Source organism: Sorex araneus, chromosome 2, assembly GCF_027595985.1.
Source record: "Sorex araneus isolate mSorAra2 chromosome 2, mSorAra2.pri, whole genome shotgun sequence".
Taxonomy (NCBI): Eukaryota; Metazoa; Chordata; class Mammalia; order Eulipotyphla; family Soricidae; genus Sorex; species Sorex araneus.
Window position 1 is genome coordinate 375798279 of NC_073303.1, and position 25381 is coordinate 375823659.

At 59.4% G+C, this 25381-nt stretch overlaps 1 protein-coding gene across 3 annotated transcripts in view; it reads right to left on the reverse strand.

Annotated features, from left to right (window-relative positions):
- Positions 1 to 25381, reverse strand: part of RTTN (rotatin) — a 96785-nt gene that overhangs the window by 45977 nt on the left and 25427 nt on the right. For all 3 annotated transcript variants that reach the window (XM_055128180.1, XM_055128181.1, XM_055128182.1), the window contains 16 exons: positions 24792 to 24928; positions 24177 to 24348; positions 22913 to 23012; positions 21974 to 22062; positions 20986 to 21103; positions 20605 to 20701; positions 19671 to 19739; positions 18257 to 18445; positions 16038 to 16280; positions 14900 to 15044; positions 14305 to 14459; positions 11497 to 11716; positions 6851 to 6979; positions 6350 to 6460; positions 5106 to 5264; positions 2866 to 2937 (listed from right to left, as the gene is read on the reverse strand). In XM_055128180.1, coding sequence (XP_054984155.1) covers positions 2866 to 2937; positions 5106 to 5264; positions 6350 to 6460; positions 6851 to 6979; positions 11497 to 11716; positions 14305 to 14459; positions 14900 to 15044; positions 16038 to 16280; positions 18257 to 18445; positions 19671 to 19739; positions 20605 to 20701; positions 20986 to 21103; positions 21974 to 22062; positions 22913 to 23012; positions 24177 to 24348; positions 24792 to 24928 — 2205 coding nt within the window. The remainder of the gene's footprint in view (positions 1 to 2865; positions 2938 to 5105; positions 5265 to 6349; positions 6461 to 6850; positions 6980 to 11496; positions 11717 to 14304; positions 14460 to 14899; positions 15045 to 16037; positions 16281 to 18256; positions 18446 to 19670; positions 19740 to 20604; positions 20702 to 20985; positions 21104 to 21973; positions 22063 to 22912; positions 23013 to 24176; positions 24349 to 24791; positions 24929 to 25381) is intronic.

Below are 25381 nucleotides of genomic sequence, written 5' to 3' on the forward strand. Positions count from 1 at the left end.
ACTCGGGCGTCCCCCAGGGGACTACGGCCATGCGCACGAGAAGCCTTCCGAGCACACCTCAGGCTCAGGGACTGATGGGGCGTCTAGCCGGGCCACAGGGCTGTCTCGAGACGTCTACACCGTCAGCAGCCCGCCCTTGGGCGAGCGCCAGCTGCCAGGGAGGGCCGGAGGGCAGGACGCGAAGGGAGACACCTTCCACACCACCACAGGCCACTGCGAGCACGTTTGCAAGGAAGATGCCAAGCTGATCGTCTCATAAAACACTCCAATCTGAAAATATCGTTCTCGAGATGCAGCGAGCTATAATACCAATTTCAAAGCTCGACCCTCGACTACTGAAACACCCACTAGCCAGGGTTCAAAAGGAGTGAGAAGCAAGTCGAAGTGATATTCATGAAAGAGAGAGAATTAATATTTTCACGGGAAATTGACTTTCCGCTAACAGGGGGTGTCGGGGCGGGAGGGGCTTTGGGGTCCCCATGGCAAGGCTCCCCGACGAGGTCACCCCAACAGTGCTCACACCGAGCTCTGCTGTGCAGCAAGTGCCGAACCCTCTCCCTGCAGCTCTCGGCGACAAGAAGAGATAGAGGGAAAGACAGGGAGAGAGGGAGAGAGAGGTAGGGAGAGAGAGGGGGGAAGAGAGAGGGAGAGAGAAAGGGAGAGAGAGGGAGAGAGAGAGGGAGAGAGAATGCCGACTCCTCCAGAAGTGGAGCGAGCCGCGCCCAGTCCGAGCCTGAGGGGGCGTGGGGGCCGCCTGCCTCTGCTCTCGGGGCCCTCCCCAGCTCTCCCCAGGGTCCCTCTGCTCAGGGCTACCGTGACTGTCCTCCAACTCCCACCCACTGCTCCCCACAGGGCTGTACCCGACAGTGCTGCACCAGCGGTGGGCGGGTTTCTTTTCACACACCCGCCCGCAGACTGCCCCCTGTCCCTGACACGAGCCTTCTCCCTGCGAGGAGGCAGCTCCCTGTCGTGATCTGGGTCTCCCTGCCGGGGGGTGATGCTTTCCCATGTGCCTGCTGGCCACCCGCCTGTCACCCTCCGAGAGTGTCCATTTCCTCTCCCCACTTGTTCATAGGGCTGCTGAATTTTTCGTTGCTGTTGTTGATCTTCATGAGCATTTTATATGTGATAGAACCTTTAACTGATGTGTGGAATGCAAATATTTTTGCCCATTCGGTTAACAGTCTTTTAGTTTCACCCCATGTTTGGGGTTTTTTGGTTTGTTTGGGTTTTTTCTGTTTGTTTGTTTTTTGCCATACAGAAGCTCTTTAACTTTATGTGACTTTATACAACTTTAATGTGATTTCAGTCAACTTTATATAACCACGGTTTCATTTGCTTACTTTTGTGTTGTTGCTTTTGCCACTGGTATCAGATCACTGAAGGCAACTTTAAGGTCCAAATTTTGAAGTATTTTGCAGCATCATGAAAACTAAGGCGATCGCTGGGACGCTTTGCACGTTTTATCTGCCAGCAACAACTAAAGGGCCTCTCTGTCTTCTCTGTGTGGGGCTGGGAGAGCGCTTTGAAAACGCATTAAAATAGACGCATAAAAACAGGAGTCTTCCCGACACGTATCTCCACTTAGGGAGAGTAAGTTAAGTGCTCAGATACAAAACACAGCAGCCAAAGCACCCGTTAGAGAGCATGAAGCCCAGCGAGAGAGCCTGACCCTGGGCCGTCCCCCACACGCCGAGGGCAAACCCCGGCAGCTCCTGTCCGAGACCCTGGGTCCCAGCAGGGCACGTGACCGTCACAGCCAACAGGGTCACCACGGGGAGGGGGGGAAGTCACTCGGGGCACTGCAGAGCACGGGAGGCTTCAGGACCGCATCGGCCAGGGGGCGTCGTTCTGAATACGCGCTTTCAGAACGGAAAGTCTGTCTGGCATGGGCCCGCCTGGCTGTCCCAGCCCGGTGTGAGGCCGGTAGCAGAGGCAAACGGTACCCTGACGGCCGGAGCGTGGCGGGAACAGCAGCAGAGGCGGGGCTGGGGAGGGGCTGGGGGGGCCCGGGGCGAGGCGGGAACTGCAGCGGGGGCGGGGCTGGGGGGGTGGGGTGGGAACTGCAGCGGGGTCGGGCCGGGCGGGCAGGGCCACTCTCTGCGCAAACACCATCCATCCACCTCGGTCCACGCTAAGTATTTATGGACCTTCCGGGAGCCGCGACGCCCCCCACACTCTGACCTGTGCTGACCAGCCCGTCGCAGCCCGCAGGGGCCAGAGGAGCCGAGCACCCGGCCTGGCACCAGCTCCCGGCACTGTCCCTCCTGGCCCAGGCTCTGGCCGGACGCACAGCCCAGAGGGCGTCGGGGCGGGGTCGTAAGTGTTGGGCGGTGCCCTGGGCAGGGGCAGGAGCGATCCTCAGCCTCCAGTCTGGATGCTGGACAGGACACCCCCGGGACCCCCGTCCTGGGCCTTCCTGCCTCCGGCACAGGGTGCGAGTGGACCAGAGGCAGCGTCCAAGGCGTCCAGGGCCCTGCACTGCTCGAGCTTCGTCTGACCAGCGCGTCGTCCCTGAGACCCGGCCCCGGCCCTGCAGGGCACTGCCAGCCGGGCTCCCCGCGCTGACAGCGACAGCAGGCGACCCGCGGACGCCAGGAAACTCCCGACTTAACCGTCAGGCACGAGTCCCACTCGCCCGAAGGATCCACGCGCCCAGGAGAGGACGGGAGGTGGGCGACACCGAGGAGCCCCGGCCCCCCCACCCACAGAGGGTCCGAGTACCGCGCCCAGCTCGGGCCTCCTCCAAGCGGCCACGTGTGACGCTCCCGGCACGTGCCGAGACGCAGCGACACTCGCTACTATTGTTTCTGCCTAGAGTGACTTTGAATACCACGGAGCTGATAATTACTTTAAGTCACTCACCTGCCAAGTATAATCCTTTATACTTTCTGAAGGCATGGGAATTACAAGGAGATTCTGAAGAATAAACGCGGCCTGGAGACGAAGGGGAAAGAAAACAAATGTCAACACTGCCATCTTGTTGTCAGTTCTGAAATAACCAATATATCATTCATCAGCAACCAGAAACGAGCCCTGGCCGGCCGCGTGCTGAGAGATGGCAAAAACTGGCAGACTGGAACTGATTTGGGGAGGTGGCCTCACAGGGATAAAATGATTTCAGAAAATAAACTTTTTTTCTGATTTTAAAACTTTAAAAAAAAAAATCTGTATTTCGTTTGGTTGGTTTATTCTGGGTTTGGGAGCCACAGCTTGGTGGTGCTCAGGGCGTCTCTGTGTCTTGGGGGGCAGGGACCCTAGCCAGACCCCTCCCAGGCCAAGTGCACACACACACACACACACACACACACACACACACACGCACACACGCACACACGCACACACGCACGCACACACGCACAGTCTCTTCAGTTATTTCTATGATGCAAGATTTGCAAATCTTAAATAGCACTGAGACTCATTTGAAAATTATGCTCGTATGTTTCTATTACTCCTTGGTAGACCATATCCACATCTCTTGAGTTGACAAATGAAGAGGAAGCTCCAAGTTTAAAGAGTGCTAGTGGGAACATCAGAATGAGAAGATAATCCTAGTGAATGCAGAAGATACTTGTTTGGTTTAATGTTCAAAACACACAAAGTAGACCTAAAACTCAGTAATAATAACAAAAGAAAGCAAATCAAACCTATTGTTCAAATGAAAAACATTGGCAGAGGGTCTAAATAGGCTCTTTCCCCCCGAAACAGAGATGGCTGATGGGCACGTGACAGGCTCGGTACCTCTGCCCAGGGAAACGCAAATGAGAAGTCTCGGCTGGGGGGACACGCGAGGGATAGGGGAGGGCACTTGCCCTGCACAGACTCTCCCGGGCTCGACCCCTGCCACCCATCTGGTCCCTGGAGGCCCAGGCGGGAGTCACCAGCGGCTGTGGCCCCCAGACCAAAACAACAACAACAAACAGCAGGGGAGACCTAGCAGTCACTACGCTTGGTGACAGAAGCCAAAGAGTGAGATACACACACACACACACACACGCATGCACACACACACAAACACACATGCACACACATATGCGCGCACACACACATACATGCGTGCACACACACACATACGCGCTCGCGCACGCACGCACACGCACACACACACACACACACACACCATGGAACGTCAGTGACCCATGAGGCACGCAATGAACCAAACCCAACTTCCCGGCCGAGGCCAGCGGGGGGCTGGGCAGGGCAGCCGGGGCAGGCAGCGGCTGGAGCTGCTGACACTCGGGGGCGTCCAACGCACGTGCACGCGTAAGGCAGGAAGAAAGGACGCACTCTGGGGGCTGGGGGCTTGTCCCCGTGGCTGAGCACTGTCTGTTCCCTGCTCTGCAGCCCTTCTGCCCCAGCTTGCCCGGGGAAGGCGGCAGTGGGACGACTCCGTCCTTCAGAAGGACTGAAACAAGGCTGTCTCCTGTGCGCCAGAGCCAGAGCCCTGCGGCAGACCTCAGGGCCCGAGCAACACCGGCGGCCCGTCAGGTGGGGATTACACCTGACGTGGCTGCCCGGGAGCCACGCCCCAGGCGAGCCCTGCCCACCCCACCGCTCCCCGGAATGTGGCCCAGAGCTGCTCCGTAAGCAGGAGTGCCACGGAGAGCATGTGCCAGGACTCTGAGCTGCTGACCCCCGCAGACGGCATCTGGCTACGGTGTGAGCACTTTCCTGCCGTACTACCACAGCACTCGGCTCCCTGTAACAGGAGCCAGCAGGGTCAGCGGGGAGTCCACGGGCTCCCGGGGGCAGCTGCTCGCCTCAGCAGCACAGATGCTGAAATGGGAACGATTCGGGGGGGAGTCAGGTACAGTAGAGACGGGCTGTCGCCAGGGACCGGGAGGGGAGTGGCCCTGCATGCAACCCAGGTTCAATTGGAGAGAGAGAAAGGGAGAGAGAGGGAGAGAGAAAGACAGAGAGAGGGAGGGAGAAAAAGAGAGAGGGGGGAGAGGGGGAGGGGGAGAGAGGAAAGGGGGAGAGAGGGAGAGAAAGGGAGAGAGAGACACACAAGTAGACAGAGAGGGAGGGGGAAAAGTGGAGGGAGAGGGGGAGAGGGGAGGGACGTCCCCGCAAGGGTGTGTGCGGGGAGGGCGAGGCAGACCCACCTCCCGGCGCGCCATGCTGCACTCGGCCTGGTCCAGCAGGACGCTGAGCACGGTTCCCCAGAGCCCTCCGGAGATGTTCTGGCAGCTGCTGGCCAGGGCCACACAGCCCGTGTCCAGGGTGGTCAGCGCCGCTCCCAGGGCCAGCGAAGTGAACCTGACCTGCGGAAGGGAAGGAGAGGGGTCGCCCGGCGCCTGCACTCTGCAGCGAGAGCCGCCACCCTTGGGCCACGTCTGGAGAGTCCCGAATCGTGGGACACCCGGAGGAGCGGCACCCTAGGCCGTGAGTGGAAGCCTGTTATCCGTCCAGAATCCGAGGGAGCAATGGCGCGGACAGTGACAGTTACGGCAGCCAGCGCCACAGAACCTCAAACCGGGTGTAAAGGAGACTCAAGGGCCGGCCCGCAGCCCTGTCCGGGAGTGAGAGCGTCACGCCCGCGCCGAGGACCTGCCTCGACCTCCCTCTGCCTGCTTCAGGGTTCCTCTGAGTTAACGACCGCGACTTCTCTGACCGGAATGACCTTTTACCGGGCACTTAGTATTTTCCCCAACAGTCACTTTTAGAGAGAATGCCTCACACGGGACCAAGAGGCAGGGAGCACCGGGACGGAGTCGGCAGGAAGGCCGCATTCTGACTCTGTGGCCCAAAGCAGGTGACGGGAATGGACGCGGCCGTCACCATCTAGTCAAACAGGAGCAAGCTCGAGGGCTTTAAGGACCTAAACCTCAAGGTTCAGATAAAAACATCCTGCAAGCAAAGGGCCTGGGGCCACAGGGCAGGGCCATTCCTTATGTAAAATTGCCGGACACAGGCTTGTGAGGCAGCTGAGCGCCAGGCACGCGCCTTGGACGCAGCCGGCCAGGGCCCCACGCGCGGGTGCACGGCCGCAGGGGCCGCAGCGGAAAATCCCCCCAGCCCTGCCAGGGGGCGGGGCCGCACCTCTAGCCCGGCTGTCCGGGTCGTCTCCGAGAGCCTGAGGACGGGGCTTCCGGAGGGAGGTCAGGGCCAGGCGGTGGCCTGATGAGCCGACTGGGAACTCGCCCAGGGGAAGGCGGCTGTCGGGGGGCCGCCCAGCACCCACCCCGGGGCCCCTCATCCCCCTCATCCCGACTGCAGCCCCCACACGCCACGGGCCCCGCAGGCGAACTACGACGGCCAGCTTGGCTCAGGCGAGGGGCCCCGAGGAGCCCGCCTGACCCGCTTCCCCCGCCGCCACCACCCTCCCCGGACTCGTCCCCTCACTGACCTCTGGGTCGCGGTCCACCCACAGCGGGATGAGCCACATGAGTCCCTGCTGGCCCGGAGCCTGGTCCTCCCCGGGGCCGCCCAGCGGCAGGAACCACCGCGACATCCAGTCCTGCAAGGCGAGGGGGACACGCGTGAGTCGGGCACCCGCCCGGCCTGGAGAAGCCGGGGCCCTGCGCCGTCACACCCGAGTCTCGGGCAGCTTTCGGTCACAACAGGGTGCGGAGAAATCCCCGTGTCCCCGTCAGGAGGCGCAGGGTCTCCCCTCAGAGCGACTGCTCCCTCCCGGGGCCGACACAAGGCAGCCGGGCCGGGCACACAGATCCCACCCGGAACCTGCTGAGAGTGAAGCGCAGGCGTGTGAGCCCGACCAGAAACCCCGGTGAAGAGCAAAGCACCAACATCACGCCATCCCCCAGGACGAGAGTCAGGACGGAACGTGCCCCGGAGAAGCGTGACCGCGGGCGCGTCTCGGGGGCCAGGGGGGGCGCGGGGCTCTCACCGGGACGGGGGCCTGCGCCAGCATCTCGTGCGACAGCTGCAGCAGGCAGAGCACGGTGCTCTTGGTGACGCCCTTGCCCATGAACGACATGGCGTTCCCGCCGCGCTCCACGTAGAAGGAGGTCACCACCTGCAACACAAGCGCCAACACCCGTGGGGCCCCCGAGACAGGACCCGGCCGGCACCCCCGAAAGTGAGCCCCCGGGGCTCCAACAGCAGCCGGGAGACCGCAGCGCCCGTCTGAGGGCGACGCTCTGGGGCTCGCAGCCGGCACAGACACGCGCGGAGCTTTTGGGACGCTCGCCAGGGGCCCCGCCTCACCAGGGGCCAGCCAGCAGAGGGCCACACACCGACGCCCGCCAAGGAGGCTCGGGAAAGGGGTGCAGGAGGCCTTCGGCTCTGTTCCAGGCCCCGAAGGAGAAAGGGGAGACTCTGAGTCTGTGTCCGCTGGCCGGGGGGGCGGGGTGGGGCGGGGGGCCCGGGGGCTCCTGCAGCAAAGCACCGTGTCCCCAGCCCGAGACTAACTGCCCGGGCAGAAGGGCAACTCACGGCAGTGGGGAAACCGGCCACACAGACAGGAAAGAGGCTTCTAGAGAGCAGACTCTAAGTACTGTGATGATCGCGATGGTGATGGCAGAAAGGTGACGGGAGAGCGGCCTGGGGGAGGAGGAGGGGCAGCCTAACCCCCAGGCCCGCCCTCTCCCCACCTCCCACCGCGATGCCAGGCCAGGGGGGCCCCGAGGGAAGGGGGCGCCAGAAGCCAGGGGAGAGAAGCGGACGACGCCCTCACCCAGACAGAGGGCCAAGGACAGTCAGGAAGCCCTACGCCCCTCAGTGCCAGACAGAGACCACTGGCTGCTCCGGGGACGCTCGTCAGTGAGGCGGGGCTGAGCCTGTGGCCCCTGGCAGAGGCCCAGCTGCCAGGACACTGGGCCAAGCTTTCCTCCCTGAGCTCACACAGCCTCGAGGGCCGAGGCATTCGTGCCACCAGGGATTAGAGGGTGGCGAGAGGGGGCAGGCCAGCAGGTGCGCAGGGGGTGACGGACAGTCAGTATGTGCCCAGTGAAAGCTTTATTAAAAAAATCAATGAAGGCAGATTCCACCTTAACACACCGCAGAAAGACTCTTAAGTCAAACCAAAAAGAAAGGAAATAGGGGCCGCACGCGTGTGCAGCCTCTCCGCAGCTGCACGAGTGTGAATCCAGACCCAGCAAAACCTCTTTCGGCATGGGCAACTCCTCGCAGAATGTCTCCTGCCTGAGAACTAAGCCTCGGCTCTCTCTCTCTCTCTCTCTCTCTCTCTCTCTCTCTCTCTCTCTCTCTCTCTCTCTCTCTCTCTCTCTCTCCTCTCTCTCTCTCTCTCTCTCTCTCTCCTGGGATGAAGGGCACGGTGTCCGCCATATTATGACGACCACAGATTGGATTTTCAAGCCTGCAATGATCCAATATCTGGAAGAAATCTCCCTGGACTTAGTTGTTAAAGTACAGAAATTCAAAACCGCGTGTCCGGTAGTGCGGCCGCGAGACCTCATTTGTCTTCACAATAGGTCTGAATCTAGTGGGGTACTGCTAACAACAATAGTGATGTTTGTGTTGAAATATTGAATTTAACCAAAATAAACAAAAAGTAAAATGAAACTTATCAGTTACAAGGCGGGGGGGTGGGAGGGTGGGATGGGAGGTGTACTGTGTGGTTTTTTTTTTTTTTGGTGGTGGTATATGGGTGCTGGTGAAGGGATGGTTGTTTCAGCATTGTATAACTGAGACCTAAGCCTGAAAGCATTGTTATCTTCCACGTGGTGATTGAATAAAATAAAATTTTTATTTAAAAAAAAAAGGAAATAAATAGAAGCAGAATCTTTAGAGCAGGAGGAAACGTTGCGGAGATGATGGGTAAAGCCAAAGACCCCTCTAACTAACCATGCAAACTACACACACACCATCCAGGTCACCGAGCACGTGCATGATGGGGTGGGGAGGGCGACCAAGAAACCGACGGCTGGAGGGAAAGAGAAGCCCACTACAGACATCATCTACTTCAAAAACAAGATCTGAAGGATAATTAGAAAGCAATAACTTTGAAAATTCAGATCTAATTCTAGAAAAATTTAACTTGCCAAGACTGACACACAAAAATGGAAAATCTGAATAAGACTCAGCTCCATTTTAATATTCAATTCATCTACAATCTCCCCCCAAAAGAGAAAACCGAGCCCAGAGAGCTTCGCCATCAGGTTCTATTACAGGTTTAAGAAACACCAATTCAAACAGACTATTTAGAGAATTTCTAAAAAAGGAAAAAGAAAAGGAGAAAGTTCTATGAGAAAAGGAGAAAGCCGGGGGCTGTCTGGGCAGCGGGGAGGGAGCCCACCCTGCCCGTGGCTGACCAGAGTCGGACCCAGCACCCAGCACTCCACGGCGTCACCAGGAGGAATTCCCAAGAGCAGGACCAGGAACAACCCAAGCACCACTGGGTGAGCCGGCCTCCAGAAAAAAGAAAAAAAAAAAGGAAAGGAATAAGTCGCACACATAAAGGTGAACTAATTTTGATACTAAAACCTGATGGTTTTATGTTAAAAACCAATATTATACTAATTTATTATACTATACTAAACCATTGGGAAAGACGAGTAAGGAGAGGCTGCTAAAATCTCAGGGCTGAGTGTACTACATTGTAGTCGAAGGCCATGTGGGGGAAGGGAGTTGCGGGCTGAATGAGGGCTAGAGACTGAGCACAGCAGCCACTCAACACCTTTATTGCAAACCACAACAGCTAATTAGAGAGAGAAAACAGAAGGGAATGCCTTGCCACAGTGGCAGGGTGGGGTGGGGGGGAGATGGGATTGGGGAGGGTGGGAGGGACACTGGGTTTACGGGTGGTGGAGAATGGGCACTGGTGAAGGGATGGGTTCCAAACTTTGTATGAGGGAAGTATAAGCACAAAAGTGTATAAATCTGTAACTGTACCCTCACGGTGATTCTCTAATTAAAAATAAATAAATTAAAAAAAAATAATAAAAAAAAAATAAATAAAATCTCAGGGCTGAGTGTAATAGAGACGTTACTGGTGCCCGCTCGAGTAAATCGACCAACAACAAGATGACAGTGACACAGTGATACTCAGACTAAAAACACTTTTGCCTGAGCAAGTAGAGGGAATGACTCTAAAAACATGACTAACCCAACTGTGTTAGAGTAGAAAAAGGACACACCTCAGCCTCACTACAGGTTGTACAGAAATGCAAAATAAACACTTTCAATCAACACAATCTACCATTTTACTAAATATAGAAGAATCATGATCATCTTAAAAGAAATCCAGAAAAAAAATTATTTTTTATCACTTCTACCCAAGTGTGAAGATTGTCATTTAATCAACCGATGCGAGCGCCCTGCCGTGACACGGGAAGGCGGCAGACGGGCCCCTCCCCTGGCACACAAGGCTGCAGAGGCTCTCGGACAACGGGTCCGGCCATGGGCACACACAGGACGGCCATGTGCGGGGTGCGAAGAAACGCTGGCCGCGGAGCCGTCGTACGGCGGGTTCCTTGGCATGCAGCCCACCCGGGTTTGACCCCTAACACCTTATATGGTCCCCTGTGCACTGCCAGGCGTGATCCCTGAGCACTGAGCCAGGAGTAAGCCCTGTGCACTGCCACGTGTGGCCCAAAAATCAAAATAGAAAAAGTCAAAGTGTCTCCGGCCGGAAGGTCCCACAGGGGCGGGGGACACGACAGGGGTCAGGACACGGAGGACACGGGGGAGGGCGGGTGCAGGAGTGCCTTCCCCATGGACCTCACCTCTAAGTATTCATGGAGAGGCCTAAAGAATCATTAGACATTAGTTAGGGCTCTCGTGAGCATCTTCTCAAGGCAGGAACGCCCACAGCGGCAGTGACCAACGCGCCCTGAACTGGAGGACGAAAAGCCCAGTGTCCCGTGAACAGTGTAGCAGAGACTTGGGGAAACACCAAACCAACGCGCCTTCCTCCCACCCGGGGGGTGAGTCAAAGCTTCCCTGAGCCGTGTCCCGAGACCCAGATCGGATGTACCTGAAACTCAGAAAACTCAAGAATCACCGTGGACACAGACACGAGAGTCGGCGGGAAGAGCATCGAGAACAGCAGCGCAGAGAGTGCCCCGAAACCCCTGGGGAAGGAGAGGCGCGGGGGGCCGGAGCGCGCGGATGGTCACCACCAATCAAGCCTTATGGCTAGTTTGTGTATTCCTACGTGTCTTGTATTTCACAACACAAAGCCCCGTGTAAGTACATGAAACACCGTCATGAGGAGTCTTGAGCAGAAAGCCTGTCTGTGCTTTTCCTGAAACTAATTCGTCAGAAGCAGACATTCGCTAACGTCAGATCTCTGAGCCGTGGGACCAAAGCCCCAGTACAGTGGGCAGGCAACGCGGCTGGCCCGGGTTCGAGCCCCGGCATGCCACACGGTACCTGAAGTGCCACCAGGAGTAATTCCGGGGTGCAGAGCCGGGAGTAACCCTGCTCACTGGGGGTGGGGACGGCCCAAAACAAGCCAACAGCACCGAGAGCCCGAACCACCCGCCGCCAGCCGGGCCGCACAACCACCCAGGGAACGCGGGCGCCTGCAGCGCGCATCCCCGGCCCGGCCCTGGTGGGCTCCTCACTCACCTCCAGGAGCCCCGCCAGGTACTTCTCGCAGATGTCCAGGGGCCGCGCATGCGGGGAGTGCGCGCTCCAGCCCGGGCAGGCGGTGAGGTGCGCCAGGGCGCGCAGCGTCCGCGCCAGGGCCGGCAGCCCGTAGAAGTGGGGCGCGTCGCTGACCCGCAGGCGCTGCAGCAGCCGCAGGCCCAGCTGCGTCTGGAAGGCGCGCAGGAGCTCCAGGCAGCGCCTGCGGCAGAGCAGGGAGAGGGCGGGGCGGGGGCGGGGTCAGCGTGGGGGGAGGCCAGAGACCCCCAGTCTCCCGACGCTTTCCGAGCACAGTTCCGAGCTCAGCGCGCGCAGCGGGGGAGGGCAGAAGCCACCCCGAGGAACCTGGGGAGCTCTGCTCCCCCCGAAGGCGGCGGACGCTCTGGGCCCGAAAGGGGGCCGCAGGGCACGGGGTTGCAGGAGCTGCGCCCCACGGCCGCAGGGCACCGAGAAACACTCGCAAGGACGCAGTGTGGCCACCCAGTAAGGACCTCCGGACCCGGGGAGGAAAATGAAACGCAGACGTTAAGCGGATTTAACTGCCATCTATTCAAGTTTACAGCTACTGTCAGGCAGGACTGTTTAAAAGCTGACAGTGTGCCTAGCAAAAATGCCCCACGAAGCTGAAAGGCAAAAAGGAAAATAATGAAAATGAATTTAAACAAAATTTTCGGAAGCAGAACAATCAAGAGCACGTTTCTCCAGGAAACAATTCCCAAACCAAATAGCTAGGCATGGGTCTGGAGTTAAAGTTCCTGGGAGAAACGATAACCACTGTGCCACAGGGCATCGGGTACGGCCTGGGTTCTGCTTAGGCCCACAGGTGTCCAGAGCTCAGAACTGAAGGCTACCGACTGCAGTTCACTACTCCACCAAGGCGTCACGGTCTGTCTGTCAGACACACCCAGCGGCGCGCAGGGCTCATGGCAGGCTCAAGGGCCCGTAGGTGACGCGGGAACTGAAGCAGGCCCGGCACGCGCAAGGCAGACAGGTGCCCCCCGCCCCGAATGGGGGCGACTTCTGAGACCGCCGTCCTAACAGAGCTGTCACCTCGCGGCTCTGAAGATCTAAGACACAAACTTGACGCGAAGCATCAAGCTCGGCGTCTCAGCGCTCTCCCCAGGCGGGGACGCTCATGGGGCAGCGGGCAGCTCCATCTCTCCAGCTGCAGGTGCCCCAGAGACCGCCAGCATCACTGGCCCCCCAACTCTTCCCGCTTCTTAAAGGGCCAGAAGGACCAGTGCGCCTTCCGGGAGGAGCGTGAAGTCTGTGTTGTGAATCTTAAAAGCAACCAGACGACAGCCCGCAGGGCTGGGCTCAGAGCTCAGAGGGGTGCCCGGACGCGGAGGCGCTTGCTGCCACCGGGTCAGGCGGCCGTCACCGGCGGGCAGGTGCCACTGCAGACTGCAGCCCCCAGTGAGGTCGGTGTGCACAGTTCTGTGTGCGGTCCCCGCTTCTCTGCTGCTGGCAGAGGACATATTTGCATCTACCTTGCTCGGCTCCTGGCCTACTGCCTCACTGTTTAAGATGGTGCTGCTACTACGACAGTCACTGTGCACCTGCTTCCAGTGACGTTTCCCCTTCACTGTGAGGTTTTCTTACTTTACACTGTTCTCCTGTCTATGATCATATACCAAACACTCGTATAAGACGATTGTTAAAAGGGAAGGAGACAAGTAATTGCTCATAGAAATAGCTTGGAGTTTAGTAACATGTGATGGGCTGAAAACAATTCAAATGTCAACTATCGGATGAATGCGTGAATGAAATGTGTTATATCCATACATCAGCAGTGATTCAGTCACAGGAAAAAATACAGTTGTTTGTGCTGTTACATAGGAAGGACCTTGAAAACACATTGATAAATGACAGAAGCAAGACACGAAATGCCACTGATGTATGATTCCTTTCACATGAAATGTCCAGGGGGCGGCTGGGGGTGAGAGTAGGGGGAACGGAAAGGAACTCTTAACTGATAAGGGAGTTCTTTTTGAGGTTATCAGACATCTGTAAGGAGTGGCAACCTTACATCATTGTGAAAATGAGCAAACCACTTCATTTTACACTTTGAAACAGTCAAGAGTGGACTTTTAAAGTTTTTACAAAAGAAATCGCAGCCAGACATATATTTTAAAACGACCAATGTACAGATATATTCAAAAGATCACAGGAACGAGTATGATGAGCAGAGAGAAGTGTAGAGACTAAGACAGAATAAGAAATAAGCCCAGAAAAAGGGGTGTATGTGTGTGTGTGTCTGCACGTGTCTGTGCCTGTGTGTGTGTCTACACGTGTCTCTGTGCCTGTGTGTGTGTCTACACGTGTCTCTGTGCCTGTGTGTGTGTCTACACGTGTCTCTGTGCCTGTGTGTGTGTGTCTACACGTGTCTCTGTGCCTGTGTGTGTGTCTACATGTGTCTCTGTGCCTGTGTGTGTGTGTGTCTACACGTGTCTCTGTGTCTGTGTGTGTGTCTACATGTGTCTCTGTGCCTGTGTGTGTGTGTGTCTACATGTGTCTCTGTGTGTGTGTGTCTACACGTGTCTCTGTGCCTGTGTGTCTACATGTGTCTCTGTGCCTCTGTGTGTGTGTGTCTCTGTGCCTGTGTGTGTGTGTGTCTACATGTGTCTCTGTGCCTCTGTGTGTGTGTGTGTGTGTGTCTGTGCCTATGTGTGTGTTTGTGTGTGTAGTGAATACTACCAAACTATTACCAGAAAGTCTTCCCTCCTTTTAACTAGAAAGAAAGAAAAAGACCCAAACCGCGCACCCAGCGGCCGGCCCGGGCAGGGGCACCTGTCGGAGACGCCGTCGAAGGCGAGCAGGAGGGTGTTGAAGAAAGCGATCAGCTCCTTCTGCAGCTGCTGCCGCACGGCCGTGCGGACGTTGTCCGCCTCCTCCCGTGCCTGGGACTCCGCCGGGACCAGCAGGTCCAGCAGGGGGTTCGGGCTCTGGGAATGACACAGGCAGACAACAGACAACGAGACGGGACTGAGTGCTGCTCCCGCAGGGCTCCTGCTGCTGGAGCTGCTCCCAGTGCCCGCGGGCCCCGTCCCCGCCCCCCAGCACCCGCCCACTCTCCCGCCCAGGTGCCCGCGGGCCCCTGTCCCTGCCCGCTCTCCTGCCCTGGTGCCCGCGGGCCCCCGAGCCCTGGGAGCACTGGCCGCAGAGCGGGCGCGGAGGGCAGGCACCTCTGGACACCCTGACGGTCCCGTTCCCGCTGAACACCTGAGCGAGCAGGACCCCGTCCACGTCAGGAGACCGTGACGCTCCGCCCCGGCACAGGACGGGCCCAGCAGGCTCCACACACAGCGTCTCGCACCCCAGCATCACGCTAACGACTGCACACCAATTCCTTGCCACGCCTCACACCCAGTTCCTGAGCACTCACGGGTCGGAGCAGCGATTCCAGAAGCCAGGTGAGCAGCTGCACCGAAGGAGCTTTCCTCTGGTCCCGCAGCAACTTGTGCAGGAAGTGCACGACGTCTATCAGCAGCTTCTCGTCCTCGGTGCACGCAGGAAGCACCTGCAGGAACCTTCAGGAAAGGCGACAATCAGGCTTTCTCCTTCTCCCAGCGGTGCTGTGCCGACAGTACCTCAGAGAGGCCGCGGCGGGGGCCGAGAGGCCGGGAGCCGCCCCCTCTCGGGGGTCCGGGCCCGCCACGCTGAGCACGGCACAGTGGCACAGGGAGAGACAGCGACGGGGCACAGACCAACGCGCGGGCATCGTCAAGAGGACCCGCTGCTGGTGCCCAGTGCTCCGGCGGCTGCTGCCCTTGGCCTGAGACTCACCGGACACGGCCTCTCCCCACCAAGACCCCACAGCCCACTTCGGGAGCCTTGGCGTGAGACGGAGAAGGAGACGATTCTGGGCTGGAGCGATAGCACAGTGGGCGGGGCATTTGCCTTGCATGCAGCCGACCCGGGTTCGATTCCCAGCATCCCATATGGTTCCCCGGGCACCACCAGGAGTAATTCCTGAGTGCAGAGCCAGGAGTAACCCTTGAGCATTGCCAGGTGTGACCCAAAAAGCAAAAAAAAAAAAAAGATGATTCACCCGGGAGCCAATCAGGAGCCAAGCCAAGGGCTCCCTGTGGGATGCTCCGCCCGGGGCAGTCCCGGTGTCCCCCTGACCTAGCAGGGTCACTGACTATCACGGGCAAACAGGATCTCCCAGCCCAAGGGCCACTTCCGGGTGTGGGTTTCTGGGGCCCGGGGCCCCAATGCCGAGTGCTGGGAGCTCACCCATGCAGTGCTCGGGACACAGCCGGAAGACCCCCGAGCCCAGCAGGACTCAGCCCTGACAACAGGAATTGTCCGACTGTCGGATGCATGGATAATTCCTTCCACAAAGCCACACTCAGGTTGGGATTTTTCTTTCTCTATTATTACAGACAATAAAAATCGCGTGATTTTTCTTTCTTCGGAAGGTTTTTCCCGGCAGCGATGCTAAGAAAACGCGCTGAAGGAGAGCCCAGGTCCGACTCGATCCCGACCGTTGGAACCAGCAGCCTCCGACTGCCACTGACCTGTCCAGCGCCACGTGCCAAGAAGCCAGAGACTTCAGGGCCGCCCCACAGCGGCCACCGGCATCCCTGGAGGACCACCTGTCGTTGAGGAGGTAGAAGCTCATCCTGGTGACGGCCGCCCGCACCTCCCGGTGGCCTGCAGCCTGCGAGATGGCCTGGACACAGTCCTGCAGGCCGCTGGCCGTGTGCGTGACCCTCAGAGCCAGGGCGTCCTCCGCAGACAGCCGCAGGGCACCTAGGAACCTGAGAGGGGGAACAGAGTCACCTCGGGTCGCCCGACGCCCTGGGGGCCGACACTGAGGTCTCCCGGGAGCGAGGCCCCAACTCGGCTGCACTCGGGCCTTTGGTGAATGCGCAACCGGAGTCTGACACTTCCCTGACCCACCAGCACTCACAGGGACGTTTTCCTGCCAAGAGAAATACCGTTTTCACTCCAATCAGGAAGCACTGGCAGCTTCAGATCCGAGGCTGCAGAAGAGAACTGACCCCCCCACCCCCCAGCAGCCGTGGCGATGACCACACCCAGTTCCGGCGAGCTATGGCTAGAGAGGAGGTGCTACTAACTAGCCCTGCATTAAGTGGTCTCTAACGCAGCATCAAGCATCACGTGTCTGTCTCTATCTCCTTGGGCCGTGGTCTTCTTTTTTTTTTTTTTCTTTTTGGTTTGGGTCACATCTGGCGATGCACAGGGGTTACTCCTGGCTCTGCACTCAGGAATTACTCCTGGCGGTGCTCAGGGGACCATATGGGATGCTGGGAATCGAACCCGGGTCAGCCAAAAGCAAGGCAAACGCCCTACCCACTGTGCTATCGCTCCAGATGGGCCGTGGTCTTCTAAAGCAGTGAGCTATGCAGCCTTTAGAACAAAGTGGAAGCAGAGATAAACAGACAGGTACGTTAAACCCTGAAGTTCCTGCACCGCAGATGAAACAATGACCAGGAAACAAAGACGACCCAGGGAACAGGACAAATTATTTAGCCAACACCTATCTGATTCGGGTTTAAAATCAAAGATAGGTAAGGCAGAACTGGAAGAACTTTGCAAAAGAAAAAGAAAAACCCAAACCCATCAAAAGTGAAAACAAACTCCTTCAAAGAAGAAATACAAATGGCCAAAAGGCACATGAAAAATTGCTCCACATCGCTAAGCATCAGGGAGATGCAGATCAAAACAACAATGAGATGCCATCTCACACCACAGAGATTGGCACACGCCCAAGAGAACAAGAACAGCCAGTGCTGGCGTGGATGTGGGGAGAAAGGGAGCCTCCCTCATCGGTGGTGGGTGGGAATGCCGACGGGCCCAGCCTTCGTCGAAAAGAACATGGGCATTCCTCAAGAAGCTAGAAACTGAGCTTCCATATGACCCAGCAGTGTGAGAATACACTCTGGGGGCCCCGAAACACACCGCAGAAATGCCACCTCACGTCTGTGTCCACGGCAGCACTGTTCACAACAGCCAATCTGGAAACAACCCGAGTGCCTGAGAACAGACGACTGGGTAAGAAACTCAGGTGGTCTACACAGTGGGAGCTATGAAACCTGCCTGCAATGAACGGACACGGAGAGCACCATGCTGAGCGAGATGAGTCAGAGGCAGCGGGCCAGAGGGGGAAGCACGCCCCTGAGGGAGAGGCGCCCGACAGAGCAGAAGAACATCGCCTACGACAGTAGGAATGAGGCCCCGGAGGGCTGGTCGGTGGCAGGAGGCCTGGCACAGTGAGGGGGCGGTTAGGACAGAGAAGGGACCGCTGTGACAAGGAAAGCTGGAAAGGGTCACTGCGGGTAGGAACTGGGTGCAGACAGGACGGAGAGGGACATACGAGATGGCCTTTCAGCGCCTGCAGACCACCACGCCTAAAAGGAGGGCGTGAGGAAGAGAGGATGTCCACCAGGGGCAGGCGGGGGCTGGACACCGGACACTCGGCAGGGGTGGGTGTTGGACACCGGACACTCGGCAGGGGCAGGGGCGGGTGCTGGACACTGGACACTGGGCAGGGGCGGGTGCTGGACACTGGACACTGGGCAGGGGCGGGTGCTGGACACTGGACACTCGGCGGGGGGGTGGACACTGCAGACTGAAGCCATGAACAACTTCCTAGCCGTGTATCTCAGGACGGGAGGGCGGTGAGGCTCACCCCCCGCAGTGATTTAAAGACACAGGCGCTATGAGTAAGACTCCGCACAGGGGGGAGAGGCCCTGGGCGGGGTGGGCTCACTCTGGGTGCTGAGGCTCCGAGTCAGCCTGCTTCAGCAGGTTCTCGCTCCCGCGGTACCACGCGAGGTTCCAGGCGATCCGCAGCATGTCAGAGACGGGCCTGGAGGCCAGACAGTCGGCGGACAGCGGCAGGACGATGGCGTACGGGCTCACGGCGTGGTGCCGCAGGACGTGGACGGGCAGGTGATACCTGCAGGGAATGGGCACCGAGTCACAGACGGGCGCCTCGGGGACCACGGGCCGGGGCAGCTGCGGGCCGGCCTCGCCCAGGTGCCACTCGCGGGCACGCGCCCTCCGTCCCCCGCGGTCCCTGCGGTCCCTCAACACCCGTTGCAAGACTCTCCCCGCAGGCAGAGGCTCTGCAGAGCTGACTTGACGCCGGGGAAGCTGCCCCCCACCACGGCGCGCCAGGCTCCGTTCCCTCACTCTAGATGCCGGTGCTCCAACGAGCACTTCGGAGGGGAGCACAGCATCACACAGACATCAATGCACTCAGGGTGCTCTTGGGACTCTGTGTTCCACGTGCTCTTGGATTTCAACTACAACAATTCCTTTCTGAAAACCCCACAGAGCACGAAAAGCAGGCGCAGTTGATGTCTTTGGCTGCACCCGGCCTTCAGTAACTGTGAGGGCCTGGGCCAGGGCGGGGAACCGAGGTCACACTACAGAGCGCGTTCTCTTAGGGGGCACGGAGGGCCATCAGCCGTGAGGAGGGATCTCTAGAGAGGAACACGGCGGGGCCATCAGGCAGCAAGTCAGATTATAGCTGAAATATCTTTTCAAAGGGGTTGGAAAAGACACATACGCCTTATCTATACAACAGGCTATAAATGCATGTGTTATGTGACTTAAGCATAAACAATATGCTTTATATGAATTTAGGCATTACTATAAACAGATGCATAATGATATGCACATTATATCTGTTACAATTAATAAACCTATAAAACAATTTACACTCGACTTTAATTTTAGGACGACTATTACAGGGCACTTGAGTAAACATGACCTAAACTCAATCTGCTGAGCAGGAAAGGGAGCGACCCCAGACCTCAGTGGGGCTGGGGGAGGGGCATGGGGCCTTGCTAAGTGGCCTTACGACTCTGCTCTTGGCCTGAGCCACACGCAGCCACCGCAGGGACACTGAGAGAAAAGCCAGTGACAGCCGGGGGGTCCCTGTCGGACACTCGACAGTCTCTGAAAATCAAAGAAAGGAACATTCATCTTCTTTTTTTTTTTCCCTTTTTGAGTCACGCCCGGCAATGCTCAGGGGTCACTCCTGGCTGTGCACTCAGGAATTACTCCTAACGGTGCTCAGGGGACCATATGGGATGCCGGGAACCGAACCTGGGTCCGCTGCGTGCAAGGCAAACGCCCTGCCCGCTGTGCTATCGCTCCAGCCCCGGAACATTTACCTTCTGAAAACGGACACGGGCAAGCTGAAGACGGCGGGCGCGGCCTCGGCGGGGGCCGGGTCCAGGGACCTGCGGGAGGAGGAAGGGCGGCTGGGCAGGGCGGCTGGGCAGGGCCACGTGCTGTCCCACAGGCCCTCACGCCTGGGCCGGACGGTCCACCCGGAGCTGCAGCTGCTTCTCACGACACAGAAACCTCTTCTTGCCTCTTATTTGCCAGGCGTGGACAGGAGCTGCCCTACCGCCACGACCCGCCACCGAGACCGGGCGGCCGTCCCTCAGCGAACTCGGGAAGCAGTCGCTCCGAAGGAAGGCAGCAGGAGACAACGCTTTGCACACCCGGCAGTGCCCAGGCTGACTCCTGGCTGGGCACTCAGGAATCACTCCTGGCGGTGCTGGGGGGATGAGGGATGCCGGGGATCAAGCCCAGGTGGGCTGCGTGCAAGGCGCGCCCCCTCCCGGCTGTGCTATCGCCCTGGCCCCCCGGTCTGTGAAGAGTCGAGATGGGCTGTGTCACCGAGTGCAAGCTAACAGCCCGCTGCCAGCTGCACGTGCGCAGTGACCTCTGCCTCCCCCGGCAGCTGGCACCGTCTCAGCACTGCCCCGGCAGGGATCGCCCCCCCCACCCCCAGTGTTTTTAAATGTTGAGGAACGAGCACAAAGCTAAGAGTCTGGACTAAAACAGACATGAACAGGCATCACAGCAGCTCTTTGTGATTTCACACTCGGCACTGTTCAAAAGGAAGCTTCCGGGGGGTGCGTTTAATCAATGCCCATTTTACTACTGCTTATGTGACCAAAAGAGAGAAATGTGACAGTGCTCTCTCCGGCAAAGCACGCACAGGCGCCGCAGTGAGAAGCCCCAGTGCACTCCTCCCTCCGCAGGCCCCCGGGAGCCCTCGGCCGGAGCACGGAGAGCCGGGCGCCCCCGGCTTACCACACGTCCATCCGCGAGACTTCGTCGAACAACAGGAGGCAGAACAAGGCTCCGACCTCGGTCACGACAGCACTGTCTTCGTGGAAGATCAAGGAGACTGCAACACAGAAGGAAGACGGTGCACACGCTTCTCAGAGGAGGAGAAACGAGGGTGAGTCCGAGGACGCACCGGCCTCGGAGAAGTTGGCCGGCGGGAAGAGATCTCACGGCCCGTTAGTGCCCACGCCAGCCCTGCTGGCACCGGCCCGCACCTGCAGGCCCCCTCACTGGCCATCCTTGTTTCTTTGTGTTTGGGTCACACCCAGGGATGCTCAGGGCCGACTCCTGGCTCTGGGGCGAGGGGACCCTGTGGGGGCCGGGGATGCGGCCTGCCCCACTCACCTCGGAGCAGGGCGGTCAGCAGAGCGGGCTGCTGGGAGAGCGAGAGGCGCAGGGCCCCGTCGGCGCACAGGACCTTCCTCAGGAGCGTGAGGCTGGGCGGCACCAGGCACTCCAGCAGCTGCACAGGAGGAAAACACGGCCTGAATCTCCCCTCCACACTTCCCGGCTCAGAGCAGACACTGCATTAGTCCAGCGCGGAGCAGAGACACTGCACCAGCCCGGCGCGGAGCAGAGACACTGCACCAGCCCGGCGCGGAGCAGAGACACTGCACTAGCCCAGTGTGGAACAGAGACACTGCACTATCCCAGTGCGGAGCAGACACTGCACTATCCCAGCTCAGAGCAGACACTGCTCATTCCCAGTGCAGAACAGACACTGCACGATCCTGGCACAGAGCAAAATCACTGAACCATCTCAGTTCAGAGCAGAGACACTGCACTATCCCAGCGCAGAGCAGAGACACTGCACCATCTCAGCTCAGAGCAGAGACACTGCACTATCCCAGCGCAGAGCAGAGACACTGCACCATCTCAGCTCAGAGCAGAGACACTGCACCATCTCAGCTCAGAGCAGAGACACTGCACCATCTCAGCTCAGAGCAGAGACACTGCACCATCTCAGCTCAGAGAAAACTGCACTTAATCCACGTTCTCTGCTCTCTCATCAAAAGTATGCACCTAAAAAGCACACCCTGAAAATTACTCGCCACTGAAATGAAAATGACAATCCTTGTATTTTATGATGTATCTTATACAAATTCCAAGATTCATTTTTCTTGGCAAAGACCTAACTTTAGGAATTTAAAAGACGAGCAAGACGGTGGGTGGCACTCCAGACCCCAGGCCCGAGTGGCCTGATGCATTCAGGTGGCTCCAGCTCACCTATGACTCCGAGACAGCAAGCCCCCCCGGGCAGCAGACTTGAGGGTCTGGGCGGGTCCCGAGCACCGCCCCAGCCAAGCGCCCTTCAGAACTGCCCATGCCTTACCTGGCCATCCCGAGCCACACACCTACTCAGGTACTCGACTATCTTGTCAATCAAGCATGCCTTTTTCACCATGCTATGCATCTTAATATCTGCAGACAGAAAGAATATCAGAAATCAAACCACGTTCTTACAGTTTTTAAACACAAAATACAAAATACTCACACAGTTCCCAAGCCCATCGGCGGGTGATCACACGCGGCATGCCGAGACACGCCTTAGGCTCAGGCGAGCACTAGCCCCCCCGGACAGCAGCGGGAGCCTGACTCCTCACTCTCAAAGATGCCCCCTCAGCAGAAATGCAGACACACTACGTTATTTTTACTTCATCTGCCCCCAAGTACGGTTCCACTGATTTCTTGAAGCAGGATGACCCCAGCGGGAGCCGGGATGCTCCGGGCACCGAGACTGACGTGTGCTGCGAGCAGCACTGGGGTAAGAACCGTCCACCCAGAGACACGCTCCGGTCAGAGACAGGCAGCGACTGAGCCCCAAGTCCAAAGACAGCTCCACTGACACCGTTCTCCGGGTCTACCAACGGTCAACACCCCTCCCCGCAATTCCCAGCCAGGGAGCTGTGTCCCCGCCACGGGCCGGGATACCACAAGGGAACCAGAGTAAAAATGGAGGGAGGGGGCACAGCACAGGGCGAGGGGACAGGACACGGGGGGCACAGAAAGGAGACCACTTGGGAACTGGGGCGCAGATGCCCAGAGGCAGCCCCTGACCAGCACCTGCTTACACGGGCCCCAGAGCAGAGACGCTCGTCCCCCTCCACCCCACGGCCCGGCCCAACCCCCAGCCCCCCGGAAACTCAACTGAGCTAGAACTAAGGCCTCGCCCCCCTCCCACACACACACACACACACACACACACACACACACACACGCAGCGACACAGAGTCGCGAGCGGCCCACAGATGGCGGCCCCCGGAGACGTCACCTTGCAGGATCACCGCCAGCTGCTCGGCCGCCGACTTCCTCACCGCGAGGTCCACGTCGTTCGAGACGAAGATGCCGTACACCTTTTCCACCGTCTCCACCTGGGAACCGAACAAGGGAACGGGATTGCCACCGGCTTCGGGAGTCCTCGAACTCACACCTTCTTCCACAGGCACAGAAGCTGAGCCGGCGAAGGCTGTGTCTGAAGCAAAGAGTCTGAGAACCGCAGCGGGGAGCGGACGGCCCTGGGGGCGCGGGTCTGAACCCAAGCTGCAGTGGACACACAAGTCCTGCAGCCACGGTGGCTGGGGAGCTCAGTGGGCTCTGCATGGGCCCAGGAGCACCACCAGCACCGTCAGGGGGCAGGGAGCACTGTCAGGGGGCGGGGAGCATCGTCAGGGGCAGGGAGCACCGTCAGGGGGCGGGGAGCACTGTCGGGGGGCAGGGAGCACTGTCGGGGGTGGGGAGCACTTTCGGGGAGCACCATGAGTCTCCCAGCAGAGTGGGAGTAGCCCCGAATGCGCTGCCGGGCCAGGACAGACCCGTCCCGCAGCCCTCACAATCACGGAGCCTTTCCCGAGAACCAGCTCGACCGGAATACAAGGAGCATCCCGGGAAATTACTGAGCCCAGGGCCACGTGGAGGGGGCTGGGCCCCCGGCCCCAGTGACCAGAGGCCCCCACAGCTTCCAAAGCACAGCAGAGCCCGTCCCGCCCCGGGTCGTGCGGCCTGAGGAGGGCAGGTCGGCCCACGAGAACCCAGGCCCGGCCAAGGTCACTGACCGGGCGGCAGGAGGCGGCACCACCTGACAGGGAGGGAGAGGAAAGGGCAGAGGGAGCCCCAGCACGTCGTCTCCCCAACACGAACAGAGACGGGGGAGACCCCCGCCCGCTCCCTCCACCACAGCCCGGGGCCTCGGGCTTGCTCGACCCCCTAGAACCCCGCCGTGGCCAGGGAGCGGCCAGTACCCCCCGCCGGCCGCTGGGCCCAAGACTCCAGCCGGGAGTGCTGAGAAGCCGCCTCGCTCCGGAAGGGGCTGGATACGGCTCTCCTGCCCCACACGCAGCTCTGGGCGCAGGGACGGGAACTCAGGAGCAGCCGTGCCCGGTCTAACGTCAGCCTCAGGGGCCCCCAACTCCCCACCCCCGCCACTCCCTGCGGAGACAGATACTCGGAAGAAAGTGCTCCAGTTCCCTCCCATTTCCGGTGTCTGTACAAGTGGACCGGAGCAGTCTGGGCCCGGGGCTCCTTTCCAGAAACGTCACCTTGATGATCAGCTCCCTGTGGTCGTCCAGCTGGAGCGCGACAGGCTTCCTCACGATGAACAAATCCGTGGCTCTGGCGAGAAGCCGGGCATCGACCCGAGGGCGCTTTCCCTCGGCCCCCTCCTCCCGGGCCAGGTGGGTCGCCAAGTACTTCAAGGCGAGCAGGCGCACCCTGCAAGACAAGGGCGCCACAGGGCCGCTGGCCGCGCACACGCCGACACGCGGGAGGCTGCACTCACGGGCGGCGGGCGGGCGACGCCCCATCGCGGGGAGAAGGCTACGCCCCCCATGAGAGTGGCTGGGTCTGTACGACCCTTCCTCTAATGCTGGGTGCAGAGAGGGGCCCCGCACCGGGGCCAGGCCCGCTGCGAGCAGACGTCACCCCGACGGCGGGAAGAGACTGCCCACGAGTCTGCGGCTGCGAGTTCAGGAACAGCGGCCACTTCCCGGGGAACATGAGGACAAGCACGTGTGTGCCCACGCGAGGCCTGGCCCCTGACGATGCGTCAGAGGGGGACTGTCTAAACGCCGTCAGGGGACCAGGCGCCTCTCAACAGGGAAAAGCAAGGACCGCTGCCCCTGAAGCGGGCAGACCCGGGGCCACAGCGGACTCACTTGGGCTTCTTGACCAGCAGCAGCCGCAGGACGGAGCGGAGCCAGACGGGCCGGGGCAGGCCGCCGCCCGCCTCGGGGCTGGCCTTGCTCAGGAGGAGGATGCAGCTGCCCAGTGGGTCCTCGGTGTCGGCGTAGCCCTGCGGCGACAGGCGGGCAGAGACCCCGGGGTCAGGAGAACCGTGCTGGCCCCCGGGCGCGCGCCAACGCCCTGCACTGCGCGGAGGGGGTGCGGCTCAGAGAAACGCCCGGGCGGGACGTGGCCACCCGCAGTCAAGGGCCAGGGCCGCGCTGAGGAGCAGGAAGGGCCCCGGGGCATGCGGAGGGCGGGTCGCACACCTACGGACAGGGGCGGGCCCCAGCGACAGCCCCGCCATACACCGCCAACCCGGTTCACTCCCGGGCACCCCGTCTGGCCCCTGGGCCCGCCAGGCAGAGCCCGGAGTAAGACTGGGCACCAGTGGGTGTGGCCCAAAGAAATTAGTAACTATCACCCGGCAAGAGGCCACTAGAACAAAGTAAAGCACATTTTCAAATTTAAATGAAAACTAAAACTAAACAGGGCGGGCAGGCAGGGAGGTGCACGGAAGGGC